General features: G+C 49.7%; 1 protein-coding gene across 1 annotated transcript in view; it reads right to left on the bottom strand.

The window, feature by feature from the left end:
- Nucleotides 1-8,211, bottom strand: part of Podxl (podocalyxin like) — a 73,785-nt gene extending 65,574 nt beyond the window's left edge. Inside the window, exon 1 of the mRNA XM_077109930.1 lies at nucleotides 7,995-8,211. Within this exon, the coding sequence (XP_076966045.1) occupies nucleotides 7,995-8,211 (217 nt within the window). The remainder of the gene's footprint in view (nucleotides 1-7,994) is intronic.
- Between the last annotated feature and the right edge of the window lie 12,498 nt (nucleotides 8,212-20,709).

Here is a 20,709-nt window from a genome sequence, read left to right as displayed (position 1 = left end):
AAAGAGCATATAGGCTTGGCCAGCTTCACACCTTACAGATAACTCCCAGATAAACTTGGATGAGGCAGAATTTTATTTAGGTGATTTTTTGGTACTGGAGATTGAACCCAGTGGCACTTTACCACCAAGCTGCATCCCAGCCCTTCTTACCTTTTATTTTGAGACAGGGTCTTGCTAAATCACTGAGGAACTTGCACAGTTGACCAAGCTGGACTCCAATTTGCAATCCTCCTGCCTCAGTCTCAGCCTCCAGAGTTTCTGGGATTACAAGTATGTGCCACTGTGCCCGGCTTTCGGTGAATTTTTGAGTAGAAGGGGAGGGTAACCTATCTAACAGTAATTTATTAACCTTATGGTGTTCCTTGAAGGCCTAACAGAACTACATGAAAAAGTGAGAACAGTACCTCATGGTTCAGACAACTTTATCTCTGTAGAATAAGGGCAAGAACTAAGTAGGGAAAAAGTCATTGACTAGTCCGAAAAATGACACATAAACTGTGCACTTGTGTCCTTTGGACCATTTACTCTGCACACAGTTTTTTTTTTTTTTTTTTAATTAATATTTTATTTTTTAGTTGTAGTTGGACACAATACTTTTATTTTATTTATTTGTTTTTATGCGGTGTTGAGGATCCAACCCAGGGCCTTGCATGTGCTAGGTGAGTGCTCTACCGCTGAGCCACAACCCCAGCCCTGCACATAGTTTGAGTAGATTAAGAAGTCACAAACTGAGCTAGGCGCGGTGGTGCAAGCCTAATCCAGTGACTGAGGAGGCTAAGGCAGGAGGATCACAAGTTCAAAGCCAGCCAGCCTCAACAACTTAGCAAGGCCCTAAGCAACTTAGGGAGAACCTGTCTCAAAACATGAAAAGGGCTGGGGTTGTGGCTCAGTGGTTATCCTCCTTGGATTCAAAAGCCACACACTGGAAAGAAAAAATGTTGCCACTACAGATGAGGCCATAATTAATGATCTAAAATTAGCTTAAAAGTAGGTAGGGGTTGGTAGAGCACATGCTTAACAGTCCTAGGTTCAACCCCCAGTACCACAAAGAGGAAAAAGGGTAGGATAAAAGAGACTCTACCAAACACAGAAGTGAGAACTTAAGAAGCCAGCCACGGCTTAAGCTTTTGGGACAAATGGCCTGATGTTCCTCAATAATTTTTGTATCGACAGCCCTGTATGACCACATGGTCCTAAACAAATCGCGGAGCTGCAGAAGATGAACATTGAGATGAACACTGTGTCGTCAGGCCAACCTCAGCAGCTAGAGAGGTGGAGGGCCTTGCTTCAGGCTGGATAGCTCGCCAGGCAAGAGAGGACTGGAGCCCAGGTCCCTTGGTCCTCTCTGATCAGGGGTCATCCTTCCTCTCCACACAGGACTCAGAGCCCAGACCCTAAGTTTCCAACAAAAGCTCAAATTCTGTACGGCACCTTCCATCTGAGACAATAGGGATAGGTGTGATTCCTTCCTTGTGGAAAGAATTCCACCATAAGTGCTCATAATAGAGAGAGGGTTGGGGATGTAAAGTGATCTTTCGTGCACCATTGCCCCCCCCCCCACACACACTGGTTATCCAGAAGCTACAACAAAGGTGTTCCTGTGTGGAAAGGAGCAGCTCCCTCCTTCAAGCATCTGGCAGGCAGACCAGACTCACAGGCAAAGGCAGGGGCCACAAGCACCCAGGGTGGTAGGTCCCTAGCAGGGCTACTGTCCGGGCAAATGGATTCCCCAGAGCGAGCCAGAGGAGCCCGGTGGAAAAGTGAGCAGGTATATAAATAACATACGGGCTTTTATTGAGTGTATATGGCCACATTATTTTAATTCGGCAGTCCTGCCCCTGGTGGGCATCCTGCCAGTCTGCATTCCCACATCCTGCTGCCGGCTCCTGGGCCCACCCGTTTCTATATTGAGCTGCTCCTCTCCATAAATAAAGAACAGGAGCCAGGCACAAAAGAAAGGCTGTCACATGGGCCAACAAAGGGCAGGAAGTGCCGGGTGGTGGCCCATGCGTCCATCCCAGGGTTCAGCTCACCTGGCTGTGCTATGGGGCCTTTGTGCAAAAAAATGTCAGGCCCAAGTCCCCAACTTCCTGCCATTTGTCAGGCTGTGTCGTGACCCGGAGTTCACCGAAATGCTTGCTGCTCCCAACAATGCGCATACATCCTTTGGAAAAATTCTCACTCTCTCTCCGCGTAGCAGCAGTGACTTTTTATGGAAGTGGCTGGAGGGATCCAGGGCTAAGCAGTGGAAACTTAGGTTGGACTTCTGCTCTGTAGAGCTGTGCTCAGCCAGGGAGGCAAGAGGCGGCCCCTGGATGGGCCCTGATGCCCCAGGAACAGTAAGCCATGGCACCGAGGGATCTGTCCTGTGCGACCTGCCACCTCTGAGTCCAAGGATGCCGCTGTGCAAAAGTAGGATGCAGTCAGTCACCATCATCTGCAGGCCTACAGAAGGCGGCTCCCAGCTGCATGGAATCAGGAGAGCTACCTAAGGCCACTTCCATCCCTATGGATGTGGCCTAGAGGGATCGCCCACTGCAAGCACTAGGCATGTTCGAGGTGAGGCCAGGGGCTTGAGGCCGCCAGAGGAGAGTCCAGACAGCTGCTCCAGCCAATGACTGAACAATGGATCTACCAACCACTCCGCTTGCCTGGGCTGCGCTCAGCCCTGGCCAAGGCTGTAGACAGGGTGCCCAAACTCTGGGACGGACTTTGATAGATGGTCACCTGTCCTCCATGAACAGAAGAAAAGGAGACCATGATGAATTTTTCATCTTGCTAAATTTATTCCACTGAAAGGGTGGTCCTTTTACTCTAAGATCAGGTTCTGAAATGAAGAAAAAGAAAAATGTAAATTTTCCCATACTGCTGAGTTTTATTCAGCATAGAGTTGTCCTCTATTATGGGACTCTCCCCCTCCTCCTTTCTTACTGTTAAAACATGGTTGCACATGGCAACAACAGGGTGATTAAAGAAGGTATTTGTCTGATAAAACAAAAGCTGGCAGTCCTGTGTTAGTCTTCCAAACACAAATGAACCTCATGGCTGTAGTTTGTGTTTGTGAATTTCACACATCCAGGAGCCCTGCCCTGAGGAGCAAGGCAGATGTAAGAAAGTCCTTGCCCTCAGGCAGCTTATGACACAGTGGGAGGACCATAGACCCCCCGGATGTGACCATTCTAAGACCTCCAGGAATTCTGTGAAAACGTGAGTGGCAGAAGTTTGCTCTGCATCTCAAAGGAGGGGCTGGTCTGCCACATTTGCCTGATCTATAGTAAGTGCTCAATTAATGCCGGCTGAATAAACCGGGCACAGTGGCACACACCTGTCATCCCAGTGACCCAGAAGGCGGAGGCAGGAGGATCAACAAGTTCCAGGCCAGCCTTGGCAACTTAGTGAGACACTGTCTCAAAAAAAAAAAAAGGCTGGGAATATTACTCAGTTGGCAGAGTACGGATGCACAAGATCCTGGGTTCAATCCCCAGCACCACAAAAATAAATAAGTAAGCAAGCAAGTAAATAAATGAATACAAAATAAAAAGAGCTGGGGATATAGCTCGGTGGTGAGGCACCTCTGGGTTCAATCTCTGATATCAAAATAAATAAATAAATGAATGACCACCAGCAGGCTCGGAGGAGGTCTAACAAAACTGGGAATTGAAGGGAGACGTCTTGATGAACGTGGAGGCCCCAAAGAGCAGGCTTGTGTGGGAGCTCCCAGGGGCCGTATCTGTAAGAGTCATGGGATGTGATGTTGAAATGGAGGTGCCAGATGAACGTGTTCAGACTTGATGCAGCCAGAAGCAGGGAGCCATGGAACATTCTTGAGCAGGGAAGCGCCAGGTGAAATGACAGCTGAAGTCTACTCTGGCTGCGGTGCGTAGAGGCTGAGAACCCTAGAGCCCAGGGGAAAGGCTGTCAGAGGACTCCTCTGAGGACTCCACCTGGAAGGGCAGAAGGCCTGGGCTTGGCAGTGGTGCTGCAGGAAGACCCTGTCAGGATGCTAAGGCTCTGGTGAAGAGGGGAGCCCCGGGAGGGGGCTGCTGGGCCTCCCCAGGAGGCCTCCAGCTTGGCCTAAGGATCTGTGGATTCTGGATCTTGTGTGTGTGTGTGTGTGTGTGTGTGTGTGTGGTGCTGGGGATTGAACCCTAACCCTAACCCTAACCCTAACCCTAACCCTAACCCTAACGGAGCTCCCTACCAACTCTATCCCCAGCCCCTGGATCTGTCTTAAAGGAGAAGGGCCTCCAGGGCTGAGCTGGCACTGTCCCTGAAGGCCAGCCCTCCACTCCGCAGTTCAGATAACCCCGGGCTATTTCAGGAAGAAAGCTTAAGAAGATAAAGAGGCCAGGCCAGCAGATGCACAGATAACTGCCTTATCCCTGAGGAAAGGCAGAGAGGGACCTTTGGGGACAGGAAGGTGCTGAAGTGCCTCAGAGGGAGGGTGGAAAGAGGTGGAGCAGGCCCTGGGGAGGAGCAGTGTGTGCGCCTGCCCAGTCATGGCTGGCCGGGTCCTGTGACCCCAGTGGACGATGAAGACCAGAGTTCCCTCAAGTCACCCTACTTGGGGAGCCCTGAACCTTATTTGGGGTCTGAATGCCCAAGTATGGCACCAAAGCCCGGAGGCCTTTGTGTTTTGCTCTTTCAGGTGTCTCACGGGTGGGACAGGTATGGGGCGTGTGTTACAGGTGATGTGTGTGCAGGTGTGTGTGGGTCAGAGTGTGTGTGTGTGGTATGTGGGGTTAGTGTGTGGTGTATGTTGTGTGTAGTGTGTGGTGCACTGTATGTGGTGTATGGTGTATGTGGAGTATCTTGTGTATTGTGTGTTGTGTGTGTTTTGTGGTATGTTGTGTGTAGTGTGTGGTGTACTGTATGTGTGTATGGTGTATGTGGAGTATCTTGTGTTGTGTAGTGTGTGTTGTGGTGTTGTGTGTGCTGTGTGGGTGTGTTGTGTGTTTCGTGGTATGTTGTGTGTGTCTGCTGTATGAGTGGAGCAGAGCCACAGGCGTCTCAGGCTTTGGACCCAGCTCCCACCTGCGTCTCTCTTGGAAGTGGAGCTGGCCTCTCTGGCCAGCCCAGAACACTTGGGGACCAGGTTCCCTCAGATCTTGGTCCCCACACCTCAGGCCATCACAGCCTGCATAGCCACCTCTATGCAGGGACCTGCCTGTCCCCTCAGGCAGGCCGTGTTTCCTGTGTCTGGGTCTCCATTTGCTTGACTTGCTCTCTGGGGAGGCCCTGCCCATCCTCTCCACCTTTAGAAAGCCACTCTGTCCTGGAAGGCTGGTCCCAGGCTCCTTTGCTGGCCGACTCCCTGCCCTGGTCCTCCCCTGGCTCGCCTCGCCGAGCTTCCTGTGCACTGTGTGCACCCCCATCCATCCCAGGGTGAGCCCAGGGGGCTTGGGTGTGGCTGGGTGCTGTGCTGCCACAGCCGAAACTCCCAGGAGCAGGGGCAGGGGCCTCTCTCCTAGGAGCTTGTCTGGGACAGTTGGGGAGTTTCACTCCGAGGACAGGCCTCACCTCAGGTGGTGGCTGCTGTGGGCATTTCCCATCATACCCTCAGGACCACACCTGGTCCCGTGCCTCAGTCCTGACCTTCCTGAGGCCTGTGCCACTCACCGGCTCCAGGCTAAACCACACCCCCACCCCGTCATGACTTCTCTGTTCCTTCTTTGTCGTCACCATGTCCTTACAGTTTTTATTGGGTGTTTATTTTCCCCTGATTAGACTACAATAATAACAGCAAATATGTATAAAGCAGATTTTAGACTCAGGGTCAGAGGTTGACTCTATGAAACCCCTCAAAGAGCACTGGCCTCCAACCCCAGACCCCACCAGGGAAAAGCTGCAGTGAGCATCCAGGCCGAGGGCCCCATGGACCTGGGAGAGCGTTTCTTGATACTCAGCAGCCAAAAAGCTCCATTAAGCCTGAGGACCGTCACAGAATGCCCAGAAGGGATATGCCACTAGTGTCCCCAGCCTGCATTTCTCTGGCTACTGGCCTCTGAGCCTTCCTCACATGCTCTCGATAGCTGTCTAATCTAGTCTTATCTCCCCCCCGCCCCAGTACTGGGAATTGAACCCAGGGGCACTTAACTCCGCAACTACATCCTGGCCCTTTTTATTTTTGTTTTGAGACAGGGTCTCACTAAGTTGCCCAGGTTGGCCTTGAACTTGCGATCTCCCTGCCTCAGCCTCCTGAGTATCTGGGACTACAGGAGTGCACCTCACACTGTGCCAATCTATTCCATCTTTTCCCCCTTTTCTATTGGGTTAGTATCCTCTACTTGTTGGTATCTTAGAGTCCATTGTCTATTCTAGATATTAAAATATTTGAAGTAATAGAATAAATTTTACATTGGTTTTAGATCCGGCTTCTCCCATTTCATGTCTAGCTACTAATTTTGTTCACGGTATCCTTCACTGGCAATAAATCCTTTAGTTAACTAATTAATTAATTAACGTTTAATTTATCGCAGGGCTTCACGACTGCTGGAATGGCATGCCACCAGTGCGCTATAAACCCAGCCTGACACTCAGTTCTTTTAAACAATGGCAAGTGCTTTTGAAGGTTTTTTTTTTTTTTTTAGTACCTATTTGAACTTTTAAAGGTTTTTTTAAAAATATATATATTTTTAAAATATATCTATGTTATATATAGATATATGTATTTATATATAAATATACCCTATTATATTTACATATAAATATGTAAATAAATACATATATATTTATATATATATTTAGTTGTAGATGGACACAATACCTTTATTTTTATGTGGTGCTGAGGATCAAATCCAGTGCCTCACATGTGCCAGGCGAGTGCTCTACTACTGAGCCACAACCTCAGCCCCTGCTTTTGAAGTTTTAAGCTGCCTTCTAATTCCTAAGCCACACAAAATATTCTCTTATATATATATTTTTTCTTTTTCTTTTGGTACTGGGGATTGAACCCAGGGCGCTTAACCACTAAACCACATGCCTAGCCATTTTTAATTTTTTTTTTTTTTTTTTTGAGACAAGAGTCTCAGTGAGTTACTTAGAGCTTCACTAAGTGGCTGAGGCTGGCTTTGAACTCCCAATCTTCCTGCCTCAGGCTCCCAAGCCGGGCCTGCATTTTCTTGTACTAGCTTTACATTTTTGCCTGTTTATTTTCCAAAGTGACAGATATTCTGTATAGAGCTCTGCAGACATGGGCGTAGCAGGCAAAGACTGTTTTAGATACTGCCTGCATTAACTCACATGATCCTCCTCATAACGGTGCTGTGAGTGATTGCTGTCCCTGTACTCTTGATACCAGGAGGAAGCAGAGATGCAGGCAGGTTGAGCAACCTCTCCAGGGTCACACAGGTAATGAGTTGAAGAGTCAGGAGTCTGGCTCTAGGCTTGTGCTGACCATATTTGCTAAGGATCTCTTCAGCTGACTTTCACAACAACCCTCTGATGAGATGAGATGAGATGAGATGAGATGAGATGAGATGAGATGAGATGAGATGTGGCCTTTGACCCAGCTCACAGGCCTGGCCACTGGCAAAGGCAGTTCAGACCCTGAGCTGCAGTGCCCTTAGCCTCAGCTCCTACTGGAAAAGAACTCCCAAGAGCTGGATGGACTGGACCCAGGCAGTTCATCTGGGCAAGTGATTCCACAGAGCAGGAGCAGGGGACTGTCCGAGTGATGGAAAGAGGGTGAGTCGTCCCTGAGCCAATTCAAGGATGAGTTTTCAGGCCACTTGGCTGCTTTGAGCAGCCGGGGTGTGGATTCTCTGAAAATGGATCTCACAATCATCCTGGGAAGAGTGGAAGGGAACAGCACCAACTCCATCCCGCATTGGCCAGGCATTGTCCCATCCCATGTGTGAATGCCCAGAGGGCCCTCCTCTTCACAGGGGAGCCCTGGGGCAGAGCCAGTGGGCTGCAGGTGCAGCAGAGGGTGGGTGCTCTCAGATGACCTCTGGGCAAAACTGGGTGAGAGCAGGAGGGGCCCGAGGCCCTACCTGGTGTATCACACTTGGTCTCCTGAAGTTTCTCTTCCCACGTGTTTGGCTCACATCTCAGGCAGACAGCTGGCGCTGGCAGGGGGACACTTTGGTTTCCTCCCCCCACACAGAGCCCAGCACTGGGAAGAAGCACCCGTTCTGATAATAACAACGGCTGCATTTCACCGAGATCTTTAGGCCCCAGGCACCGGGGTGGGTTCTCTGTGGCGAACATGGCCTTGAATCCTGGCTTGCACCTGCTCTAACAACTTTAGGGTAGGAACAGTGAGGTTGGGAGATTAGGGACTCAGGGCAGCAGAGTTAAAAACCAGAACCAGCTGGAGCATAGGAGGCCCCAGAGCTGCCTTCCTAAGGCTGAACTGGGGAGATCCCTGGGTCTGGCAGAGGGGCTTTTTTTTTTTAAATACTGGGATTGAAGTCAGGGGTGCTCTACCACTGAGCTGCATCCCCAGAACCTTTTATTTCCTTATTTCAAGATAGGGTCCTGTGAAGTTGCTGAGGCTGGCCTGGAACTTGTGATCCTCCTGCCTCAGCCCTCTGAGTCACTGGAATTACAGGCACGCGCCACCACACCTGGCTTCAGGCAGCGGAAACAGCTGGAGCCTTCTGCCCCAGGGCTCCTCTCTGACCAGGATGGGCCTCTGGACATTCACAGATGGCGGTGGGAATGACCCTTGGCCAATGCTGGTGAGAGCTGGAGAATAGACGCTGACCCTTCCACTCTTCCCAGGATGATTCTGAGCCCAGTTCTCTGTCCTCCTCCTCTTCCTCCTCCTCCTCTTTCTCTACCTCCTCCTCGGAGAACACCAGACCTGGCTGCTCAAAGCAGCTAGTGGCCAGAAAATGCATCCTTGGACTGGCTTGGGGTTGGCTTGCCCTCCTTTCCTACCCTCTATCCAGTCCCCCACTCCTGCTCTTTGGGACCATGTGCCCAAATGAAGGGCCTGGGCCCAGGTTCCCCTCTCAGGGGTTCTTTCCCAGCTGGTCAGAGGCGGGAAAGCCACACTCTTAAGGATGAACAGTTTGGCCAGGTGGGGAAACTTGTGAGAGGGTCTCAGGAGAGTGGCCGCCTTGTTTGGGGCACCAGAGGTGGGGGGGCTACAGCAGGGAGGGGCGTGTCCTTCCACAGTGGGTGCAGGGCCAGTGCCGGCCTTAAAAAAGCCCCTGTCACACTGCAGCTCCCTGGAGGCCAGAGATGCCCGCTTATTCTTTGTGTTGGGAGAGGTATATGGAGTCCCTTCACCCCGCCCTGGTTCTGTTATGGGGTGTGTCACCTTCGTCATGCACATGGAGGACGGGAAGATAAAGCCTGGTGTCTGACAGGATGAGGACTACCCACCAGATCTACCCTCTCAGCCCTTTGTCATCACTTCCTTATAAGAGCTGCAAAATCCTGGAGGCAGAGGGGGGCTGCTCTCCCTGTGGCTTCCTGGAAGCTGCACCCCACCCAGGCCTGCACAACTCAATGGCAGCCGGCATGGAAGAAAAGGAGATCCCCGGAGCCAGGGCCAGAGAGCAGCAGAACTGATCCTTGTCTCCCTCCTGCATAGCCAGCCCTCTTCTGACTTTGGCGATTATCTGTCTGCAAGTACCAGGCCTTCTGTTGGCCTTAAGCCTGACTCCTGGCTCCTCCTCCAAGATGTAGGAGGTGAACAGGCAGCTGTATAGATTTGTCCTCTCTCTCTCTCTCTCTCCACATGCACTCATTTACATACATACACATCTACATATATATTGACATGTATACTCACACAAAATCCCATGTGTATTTGAGTATCTATTTTTTCAAAGAAAGAACCATACAATCTCCATTCCTCTTCAAATTGCTTCTGGGTGCAAACCCTGGTATTAAAAAAAAAAAAAAAAAATTCTCCCTTGCCTCAGAAATATGGCCACCCTTCCAAGTAGGTATTCCACATGCACTCAACTCATTCTTCTCAATGGCTGCTAAATATTTTATTATGTGAATATTCTGTGGTTTTTTGTTTTTTTTTTTTGGTCGGGGGGGGGGTACCCAGGGATTGAACGCAGGGGCACTAGGCCACTGAGCCACATACCCAGTCCTATTTGTCTCACTGAGTTGCTTAGTGCCTCACTTTTGCTGAGGCTGGCTTTGAATTTGTGATCCTCCTGCCTCAGCCTCCAGAGCTATTGGGATTACAGGCGTGCTCCAGCATGCTCGGCTATGCTGTGATTTTTTTTTTTTTTTTAATAATTCTCTTCCCATTTTTATTCTTTCCTTATTTTCTGGGGTGTGTGTGTGTGTGTGTGTGTGTGTGTGTGTGTGTTGCAGTGCTGGGGATTGAACCTTGGTGATACTAGGCGAATGCTTCACCAGTGAGCTGCACCCCCAGCCTCCCCATTGTTCCCTGAGGTCTTGTCATGGACACGGCTCTGTCCTGGGTACCAAAATTCACATCCTGTTAAAGGAGACAGGAAATAGACAAGTAATTAAGCCGATAAGCAGGGGCATTATGGATAGTGTGAGAAAAATAAAGCAGGGAGGGATGTGGGCTTCAGTGTCATCATGGAGGTGACATTTGACAACTCAAACTTGAACTTCTGGGTAACATGTAGGATACATATTTGGGTTGTGTCCAGTTTCGTATTAGGATACACACACAATGGCATCTCTAAGCCCATGGGATGCAGATGTGGAGATGACTGCGGCTCTGATCTCAGATGGGTGAGCCCGGTGACAACAGTCCTCCCTCTCCCCCTGCATCCCAGGAAGCGGGCTGCTGTGGGATGGATGCACAGGTGGAAAGTCCTGTGTGTGAGTCATTTCTACAGCCCAGAGGGCATGATAGGGCACTGGATCAGGCCCAGCCCTCACATGGTAGCCTTAAGACCACAACTTGGATAAAGTTAAAGGGCATTTCTTGCTTGCCAAGCAGAAGAAGATGCCTTCTGGATGGGTGGAGTGGTGCCCATATGAAATCCCAGGGACTTGGGAGGCTGAGGCAGGAAGATCACAGATTGGGCAACTTAGCAAGAGACACTTGTGCCAAAGTTAAACAAGTTTAAAAGGTACAGGGATGTAGCTCAGTGGTAGAGCCCACTCGATTCAATCCTCAGTTCCACAAAAGAGTAAAATGAATGAAAGAGCTGGGCACTTGGGGCACTCCTGTAATCAGCATCTTGGAAGCTGAGGCAGGAGGATCGTGAGTTCAAAGCCAGCCTCAGCAAAAGCAAGGCCCTAAGCAACTCAGTGAGACCCTGTCTCTAAATAAAATCTGCCATAGTCCAGCTGCAGCAGAATAACGGGGTGGGGGTGGGGGGGTGGGGGGGTGACGAATGACTTGTGTACCTTGATACAGCAGGAATGGAAGCTGTTTATTGTAGGATAACAGAGGTATTTATGCATTTTGCACAGCTTATCTTAATTAGCATAAACTAGATACAGCAGTCAACCAATCAGGAATCTCCACTCTTAATGGCTCGCTTTTGTTACTTTACAAACCACTCCCTCTGGCATTTTGCCACACGCCATCCAGACTTGTTTACAGACTCTAACATTTCCCCCTTTTGTTTAATTTAAATAACGACCATAGTGGTTTTTACACAAACACCATAAATAACCTGCTAGAAACAGAAAGGGAGGATACAAAATGTTACAATACCAAGCCAATTGATGGCTCCATGCAAGAAGCCTTTGGAAAAATTATACCAGCAATGACACCGTTAGCAAAGATACCGATTTACAATTTGTTGTAGATTACAGTTTGTTGTCTCAGTCCAGATAAAGCAGTGTCTCAATAAATTAACTCACAGTGCAGGTAAATCACAGTCCAGGTAAGTTCTGCAGGCAGCTAGCTTAAGTTGTAGCAGAAACAGCAACAGCTCTGAAGTCTCCTCGGGTTCTCAGCTGAAGTTTCCTCAGGTTCTCAGCAACGTTGTAAATTCTTCCACCTTTGTTTTCACCATCACTGGAACCAAGGCAGGAATTCTGGATGGCTAAAGAAAATCCTGTAGCATTTCACTAAGAAAACAACCTTCTGAACAATTTAGTACATTATCTCAAGGTTTTTTACATTTGAAATAAGCCTTAATAGTGCTCATTACTCATCAGCCTCCAGGTGTGGGAGACCCATTGTAGTTACTGGCCTTGGAAATGATCAAACTTCAGGGACGCCAGTAGCGTCTTCTGCCAGCTGTAGCATTCCGGGCAGCCCCAGATGGCCCTGGGGAGAGTCCCAGACTCAAACTGCTTCCGGGCACAGGGTGCAAAAGCCTTGGAGACTGTGCCTCCAGGTCAGGTCTAGATTTGGGCTCACAGTGGTGATCCGCTCCCCTGGGCAGGGGGGCGGGGAAGAGCCAGCAACTGCCGCTTGGAAAATTCTTGCTGCGCCATGATCGGCTTGGGCAGGTGGTAGCCGCCTTGTCGTTTCACGCACCCTCCGGTATCGAAAAGTATTCAGTAATAGCCTTTTGCTGCAACTTTTTTCCTGATGATCCTTTTTCTTCTGAACTTTCTTTTTCTTTCTGACTAGAGTTTCTGGGCTTTTATCAACACATGCCCTAACTATTCTTGGTTCCACTGGGGTGCCTTTTTCTCTTATCAATTTACTTCTCACCCCTTCCATATTTTCATCACAAAGACAATACAACATTTCAAGACAAAACAAGACACAAACATACTGTATCAATCTTCTCCATTTTCTTGAAATGGCCATTTTTCCTCTCTCCCTATCTGCCTAGGGACGAGCAGATTGCTCCCGTCCTATCTATGGACGGGCAGCTTTTTTCGTCACTTACCCCCGAGTGTCCCGGGGCTCCCCGTACGGGCCACCATCTGCCACAGTCCGGCTGCAGCAGAATAACGGGGGTGTGTGTTTGTGTGTGTGTGTGTGTGTGTGTGTGTGTGTGTGTGTGAGACGAATGACTTGTGTACCTTGATACAGCAGGAATGGAAGCCGTTTATTGTAGGATCTGAGCGATATTTATACATTTTGCACAGCTTATCTTAATTAGCATAAACTAGATACAGCAGTCAACCAATCAGGAATCTCCACACTTAATGGCTCGCTTTTGTTACTTTACAAACCACTCCCTCTGGCATTTTGCCAGGCGCCATCCAGACTTGTTTACAGACTCTAACAAAAATCCAAAAAGTACTCCCCCATTCCCACCCCTAGGAAAAGAGAGAGAGAGAGAGAAAGAGAGAGAGAGAGAGAGAGAGGATGCAGCTCTGCCCCAGGCCTGCATTTTGTCTAGAACTCCGGTGAGGCCTACGTATCTGTAGGTTCTGTTTGTTTGTGTTCTAGGGATTGAACCCAGGGCTTTGCAAATTCCAGGCACGTGCTTTACCACTGAGCTACTACCCCAGCCCTTCTTAAAAGTTTTTATTTGGAGACAGGATCTTGTAAAGAAATAATAGAGAGGAGACAGAGGTGTAGAGGCAGGGAAGGTGGCAGAGGGAGCCATGAAGTCATCAGGGGCCCCAATCCCAACACGAACTCCTACAGGAGGCCAAGTTACTGAGGTTGGCCTCCAATTGTGATCCTGCTTCTTCAGTTTCCCAAATAGTTTGAGATTATGGGTGTATACCACAGTACCTGGCTATGCCTGTGGTTTAGACCTCGTCTCTGTCCCTTTTAGTTCCTGAAAATCTGTCAACACCTTCCTAGTGTCGAAGCAGACTATTAAAATAAGGTGGCAGGATCCCACATCAAAACAAACTGATCCAGTTTGCTTAAGGATGGGTTCTTGATGTGTTTGCTTTTTAACATTGATGTTATGATGATGATGATAATGAGGGTGCCGATAATGAAAGGAGGTGACATTAAATACTATTGTGGGTTAGATTGTGCCCTCCCCACTGCATTCTCCTAAAAGGTATATTCCAGTCTTAACCCTTTCCCTTCTACCTGCAAATATGACCTTACTTGGAAATAGGATCTTCATGGATGTCATCAACTTAAGACAAGGTCATTAGCAAAAAGTCCTATCCCAATGACTCATATCTTTATAGAAGAAGACAGGAACGTGGAGACGGACACAGGGAGAAGGCCAGGTGATGATGGAGGAGACACTGGAGGGTGGGTGTCACAGTCCAGGAATGCTGAGCCGCCAGGAACTAGGACAGGGGTGCGGAGCAGATTCTCTCCCTGAGCCCCAAAGAAGGAACCAGCCCTACTGACACCTCCACTTCAGATTTCTGAAGCCGAACTTGTTCCAGCAACTCTAGCAAAGGAGTCCAGCTTCTTTCCTCTCTGACAGCACTTCCCCAGGCCTCAACCTGTGAAGGCAGGAGCCAAGAAGCATTTTCTTTTTTTATGTGTGCACCAGGGATAGAACCCTGGGGCACTTAACCACTGACCACATCCCCGGCCCTTTTTTTTATTTTTCATTTTGATACAGGGTCTTCCTAAGTTTCTTAGGGCCTTGCTAAGTTGCTGAGGCTGGCCTTGAACTTGTGATCCTTCTGCCTGGACCTCCGAGTCCCTGGGATTCCAGGTGAGTGCCACCACACCTGGCCTGACATGCTGCATGTCTTTCAAGCTCCCAGGAGAGGCCTTAACTATTGGCCCTGGGGCCATGCTGTGGGTAGCAAAGGGCCTGAGGGGTCTCTCCCTTGCAGACCTCTGCCCTGCGGGAGGCCCTCACATCTGTCACTGGGAGAATGGCCGGGTCCTACTTTACCTTTGTGATGTCAAGAACCAACCGAGTGATGCACATTTGTGCATCACGTCCCACTTAGGTGGTCCCAGCTGTGATGTCCCCTCTCTTTTCTCAGCATCCATTAGTATTCCAGTGAGCCAACCTCCTGACGTGGAGACGTGGACGCACTGGGGGAGCGAGAGGAAACAGAGCAAAGGAGGCCGCAAACACATCAGAGCACAAAACACACACATTGGGCCAAAAACCCCTCATTCCTGGACCCCGTCCAGACCTGTCCCTCTATTATTTTTGTTCTCTTTCCTCTTTAACTAGATCTTGCCTGAAACAGCCTGGGCGTTGCTAAGGTAACGCCTCAGAGTCTCCCTGAACACATCATTGTTTAATTCCAGCCACGGCAGCCGGGAGGAATTTGCTATTTGTTTAAGAGATGAAAGCCCCAAACTTCCACACATTCTTCTCCGATTTCATTCCCCTTCTACTAGATGGGCCCGCCAGAGCAGAGCACATTGGGTGGAGGGGACTCAGGGGACCCTCCCCAAAATATCGGGTGGTTATGGAGGAATGATCCTTGGTTATGGTTTGGATGTGAGGTATCCCCCAAAAGCTCACGTGTGAGAAAATGCAAGAAGGTTTAGAGAAGAAATGATTGGGTTACCAGAGCCTGAACCCAATCAGTGAATGAATCACCGGATGGGATTAATTGAGTGGTAACCAAAGGCAGGAGGGGTGTGGATGGAGGTGGGCATTGGGGGCGTGGCTTTGGGGTACGGAGTGTGGAGACCTCTCTCTCTCTCTCTCCTTCTCTCTCTCCTTTCTGATTACCATGTGAGCTTCTTCCCTCTGCCCCAGTCTTCCACCATGATGTTCAGCCTCACCTCCAGCCCCAAGGAGTAGAGTCTGCTGTCTGTGGATGGAGACCTGTGAAACTGTGAACCCTCAAATAAACTTTTCCTCCTCCACCGTTTTTCTAGTTGGGTCCTTCAGTCGCAGTAGTAAAGCTGGCTAAAAGATCCTTGCTTCCTAAGGACGGAGAGATTAAGGGCCCTTCTGAGTGGGGATGAGGAAAGGCCTGCCGTCATGGGAAGGACTGGGGAGGTGATGGGAGAGGAAAGCCTCCTGCTGATGTCCCCCAGCTGTATGTGGTGAACTGACCCAAACTGCCTCCCTGTCCCCCACCTCAGTTTCCCTGACTTTCACTAGTGGAAGGGTAGCAGAGACCCTGCTGAGCACAATCCTGGCCTCTGTGGACAGCACATAAGAATGGGCTCTGGAAAGTAGGGTCATCTTCCAAGGGACATGGGGGAAAGCCACTCAGCCATGAGGAGCAGAGGTCATCCAAGGACTCAGGGAGAATGGGGTGTGGCTTGGGGGAGAGGAGGACTTCCGGGGATTCATACAGAGGCCTGGTAAGGAGTGCCGTGGGGACCCATGGTGCACTTGAATGCCCAGAGACTGGGGGTCCAAGGCGCACAGTGACAGAGGTCCCGGGGCTGTCCACTCCCTGGAATCCACTTCTCATCAGCAGGAGAACACGCCTCTCACCATGTGGCTCCACCCTGTGTCCCTGCTATGCTTACGGAACCATCCCTTCTCTCCTGATGACCACCTGGCTCCCTTCTGTGTTGCATCTGGAAGGATTTGTCTTAGGTACTTAGCAGCTCCTGGGCCAGGCTACCTCACAGTTCACCTGTTCATCTCAGGGGAGGAGAGGAGGTGCTGTGGCTGGGGGAATCAATACTCTCTCTCTCTCTCTCTCTCTCTCTCTTGAACAGGGGATTGAACTCCGAGGCACTCAACCACTGAGCCCCATCCCCAGTCCTATTTTGTATTCTATATAGAGACAGGGTCTCACTGAGTTGCTAAGCGCCTTGCCATGGCTGAGGCTGCCTTTGAACTCACCATCCTCCTGTCTCAGCCCCCTGAGCCCCTGGGATTACAGGTGTGCGCCACTACGCTCGGCAATATAATCTCTTTATATAGGAAATCATGTCCCTTTAACTTAAAACCCAAAAACTAGCACCAAAAAAGCAGGAGCCCCCTGAGGGCCTGGGGAAGTGGCCGGTCTGAGCATCACTTTTCTCCTCTGAAACAGAAGGGCTGGCCCTGAAGACTCTGGGGTTCCCTCCAGGCCAGCAGCCTAGGACACAAGTGTGCTGCCCACATCCTCCTGCAGGACTCCTGAGGACTCCCCAGAGGCCCTGCAATAAGTGACTGATGCCCTGGCAACTCATTTGCCAAGGCCACTGCCCTTTATCTTAGGTCAGTTTTCTTTCTACCTCTTGGAGAGTTCCAGAGCTGGGATAGGGATAAAATCTAGTTACAAGGGTCTTTGAGGGGTTTGTGAGACAGTATTGAGGAACTGTCAACCAATTTTTGCTTCTTTTGCCGTAGGACATTTTTCTTCCTTTTGATGGAGAAAGACTTCACTTCGGTGACAAAGGGGACAGGGTGACTCAGGGGACCCCCTTCTCAGTACTACTAAATACAATGGAAGCTGGGCATCGCAACACCTGCCTGTAATCCCAGCAACTCAGGGAGGCCCAGACAGGAGGATTGTGAATTCAAGGACAGCTTCAGCAATTTAGTGAGGCCCTAAGCAACTTAATGAGAACTCGTCTCAAAATAAAAAGGGCTGGGGATGTGGCTCAAGGGTTAAGCGCCCCTGGCTTCAACCCTCAGTACCCCCCCAACAAAAAAGGGAAAACACCTGGCCTTCAGAGTGTAGGTGATCTCGAGGCCCAGAGCAGGAAAGGCCTTGAAGCGATAAAGTCCACAGACAGATAGGGCCTCATCTTGGAGGTTTTGTGAATCAGTTGGTTTGGGTGCAAGGTGGCATGTGGTGGGAGAGGGGCAAGCTATTCACGGGGGCTGCAAAAGGACCCATATCTCAAATTGGAAACAGAGGGATCAACATTCGTAACAGCTGCGGAAAGCCTTGCTGGACAGACAGGGTGTGAAGTCTGCAATTTCTGGGTACAGGGGAATTCTAGGCAACCTCTTTATTTTTATTTATTTACGTATTTCTCTCTTTATTTTTGAGGTGCTGAGTTTGTAGCCCAGGGCCTCACACGTCACAGGACATGCTGCACCACTGAACTACATCCCCAGTGCCTGGCTCACCTCTTGATGGAACTCAGTCATGGTGTCCCTGTCCCTTATTAACATGCTTACACGGAAACTGCTGAGATGGATCGTGTTGCCTTCTGTGGTCTTACTCCTGTGACGGGAAGTGGGAGGACAGGCCACACTCCTGTCTGCATTGGGAGATAGAAGGAGCGCAGCTTGAGGCCCACAGGGTTGGCTTGGAGCCTTGCAGAGCCCTCAGGCCCAGGTGTCCTGGGCCCCCCACCTGCACACAGGTGCCTTTGAGCTCTTCCCAGCCCAGGGAGGGCCAAGGGCAGCTCTTCTCAAAAGGGGCATCGTATTTACATCCCTAAGGACTTCCGGCCAGAGGGCAGAGGAGAGTGCGGAGAATGGGGAGGAAAAAAAAAAAAAAAAGCAGCCTAAGTCCCCGCCCCCCTCCACCCCCCAAATAGCTCAATTTGTCATTGAGATGAAAAAGGAGCCCTGGAATCCCAGGGCTTTGCTGGGATCTTCCTTTTGAATGCAAAGGAGATATGCGGGAACTCTCAGCTGAGAGAAGCGGGTCTCCATCTCAATGCCCAAAGACAAAGGACAAAAATGTCAGGAATTTCCAAAGTGCCTCCTTCATACAGCATCTCCCCCTGCCTCTGGCCCTGCTCCACAGGCATTGCAGATGGGAATGGTGGCTTTCTTCTCTGCCTGTCCTGGCCTGCTGCCCCCTTGATAAAAGCTTGTATCTGTAGAGGAACGAAATTAGGAACCTCCCTGTTCAGCCCTTGTACTTGTCTTTGTGTAAGGAGATACTTCTATGAACCCAGTGGTCTATGGGGCCATGTGCGTGGCTCTTCCGGTCCCTGGGAGGGACCTTTGCATGAGCAGAAGGCATTCTTGCTGGCTTACCTCCGCAACATTAGGCAGTGGGTGGCAGGTGGAGAAGCACCCAGCCCCTCCCGGGCAGGGGGATCTTGCACTCTCTGGGGAAGGCCTTTAAGAGGAATCTCCTTTGGCTCAGAATTCTTTTTTTTCTCCTTTTCCATTGGAAGCTAAAGAAAAGAGAGGCGTAATGGTGCACGCCTATAATCTCAGCGACTCAGGCCAGCCTCAGCAATTTAGTGAGATCCTAAGCAACTTCAAGACTCTGTCTCAAAATAAAGAAAAAATAATAAGGGCTGGAGTTGTGGCTCAGCAGTAGAGCGCTCGCCCAGCACAGGTGAGGCCCTGGGTTCGACCCTCAGCACCGCATAAAAATAAGTAAATAAAATAAAGGTATTGTGTCCAACTGCAACTAAAAAATAAATATTTAAAAATAAAATAGGGGCTAGGGATGAAGCTCAGTACTACAGTGCTGGCCTTGCATGCACAAGGCCCTGGGTTTGAACCCCAGCACCATTAAATAATAATAAGCAACAAACAAACAAATAAATAAATAAAATAGAAGACACAGGTGCCTTTGAGCTCTTTGCTGGGAGCTGGTGTGGTGGCCCACCTCTGTAATCCCAGCAGCTTGGGAGGCAGAGGTAGGAGGATGGCGAGTTCAAAGCCAGCTTCAGCAACTTAATGACTTAATGAGGCACTTAGTAACTCAGTGAGACCCTGTCTCTAAATAAAATATGAAAAAAAAAAGGGCTGGGGATGTGGCTAAGTGGTTATGCGCCCCTATGTTCAACCCCCAGTACCAATAAATAAAGAAAGAAAGAAAGAAAGAAAAGAAAAGAAAAGAAAAAAAAAAAACGAAGAAAGAAAGAAAAGAGAAAGTGAACTTTCATTGTTTCATTAGGAATGAAGACAGCATGGGCTGGGGATGTAGCTCAGTTGGTAGAGTGCTCGCCTCGCATGCACAAGGCCCTGGGTTCAATCCCCAGCATCTGGAAGAAAAAAAAAAGAAGAAGAAAAAAGAAGAAGAAGAAGAAAGCAACTGGGAAAACGGGTGGGCTCCTCCCTTTGAGACATCCTGGGGAAACAGGGACAGTGGCCCCTGGCAGTCTGGGCAAGCATCCCTTGGCCCTGGCTTTGCCTGTCTGTCTAACTCCCCCTCCCCCCTCCTGTCTCAGCAGGATCTGGGATCCGGGACAACCCAGAGCTGCTCCAGGCATCGACCCCCATTGCCTCCCCTGAGCACCTCGCGGCTGACAGAGTACCTTCCCTGAAGCACCGGTTTAGTCCCGCCATTGCCAACTCCAGAACCCGCAGTCGGACCCTCAGGCCCCCGAGTCTGACTCCACAGCAGCATGGTGCCCCTGCTTGCTCCCAGGCTCTGCCCCGGCCCCTCACCACCCTTCAACGTGACTGTCCGGGGCCATGTCTCTTACTTGTTCCTTCTCCCCGTCCCATTTCAACGGGACATCTCACAAACCCGTGTTCCTCCCTCACTCCCACTTTCCTCATCCAGTGTGCATGGCTTTTGCTCTAGGAAGCTTCTCTGACCAACCTTCCCCCTCTTGGTGTCAGGCCCATCTGGACTCAGAACCCTGTGCTTCTTGTTAGTTGCTAATCCTTGGGCAAGTGAGGGACCTTTGAGCCTCTTTCTTCTCATCTGCAAAATGCCTATGATTTTATGATCTAGTGAGATAAATGACAGGATTGTGGTAGGCACCCAAGACACTTTCTCTCTTTTTTGGGGGGTTGGGGAGTACTGAGGATTGAACTCGGGAACTCTTGACCACTGAGCCACATTCCCAGCCCTATTTTGTATTTTATTTAGAGACAGGGTCTCACTGAGTTGCTTAGTGCCTCGCTGTTGCTGAGGCTGGCTTTGAACTTGTGATCCTCTGGCCTCTGAGACTCTGTTGTTGTTGTTGTTTTTTTTTTAAAAAAAATATTTTATTTATTTATTTTTATAGTTGGATACAATGCCTTTATTTCATTTATTTATTTTTTATGTGGTGCTGAGGATCGAACCCAGGGCCTCACATGCACTAGACAAGTGCTCTACTGCTGAGCCACAACCCCAGTCCCCCTGAGACTCTCTTTTTAAATAAAATACAAAATAGGTCTGGGGAATGTG

The sequence above is a fragment of the Callospermophilus lateralis genome, chromosome 1 (assembly GCF_048772815.1).
Source record: "Callospermophilus lateralis isolate mCalLat2 chromosome 1, mCalLat2.hap1, whole genome shotgun sequence".
NCBI classification, from domain to species: domain Eukaryota; kingdom Metazoa; phylum Chordata; class Mammalia; order Rodentia; family Sciuridae; genus Callospermophilus; species Callospermophilus lateralis.
This window is presented reverse-complemented; position numbering and strand designations above follow the sequence as displayed.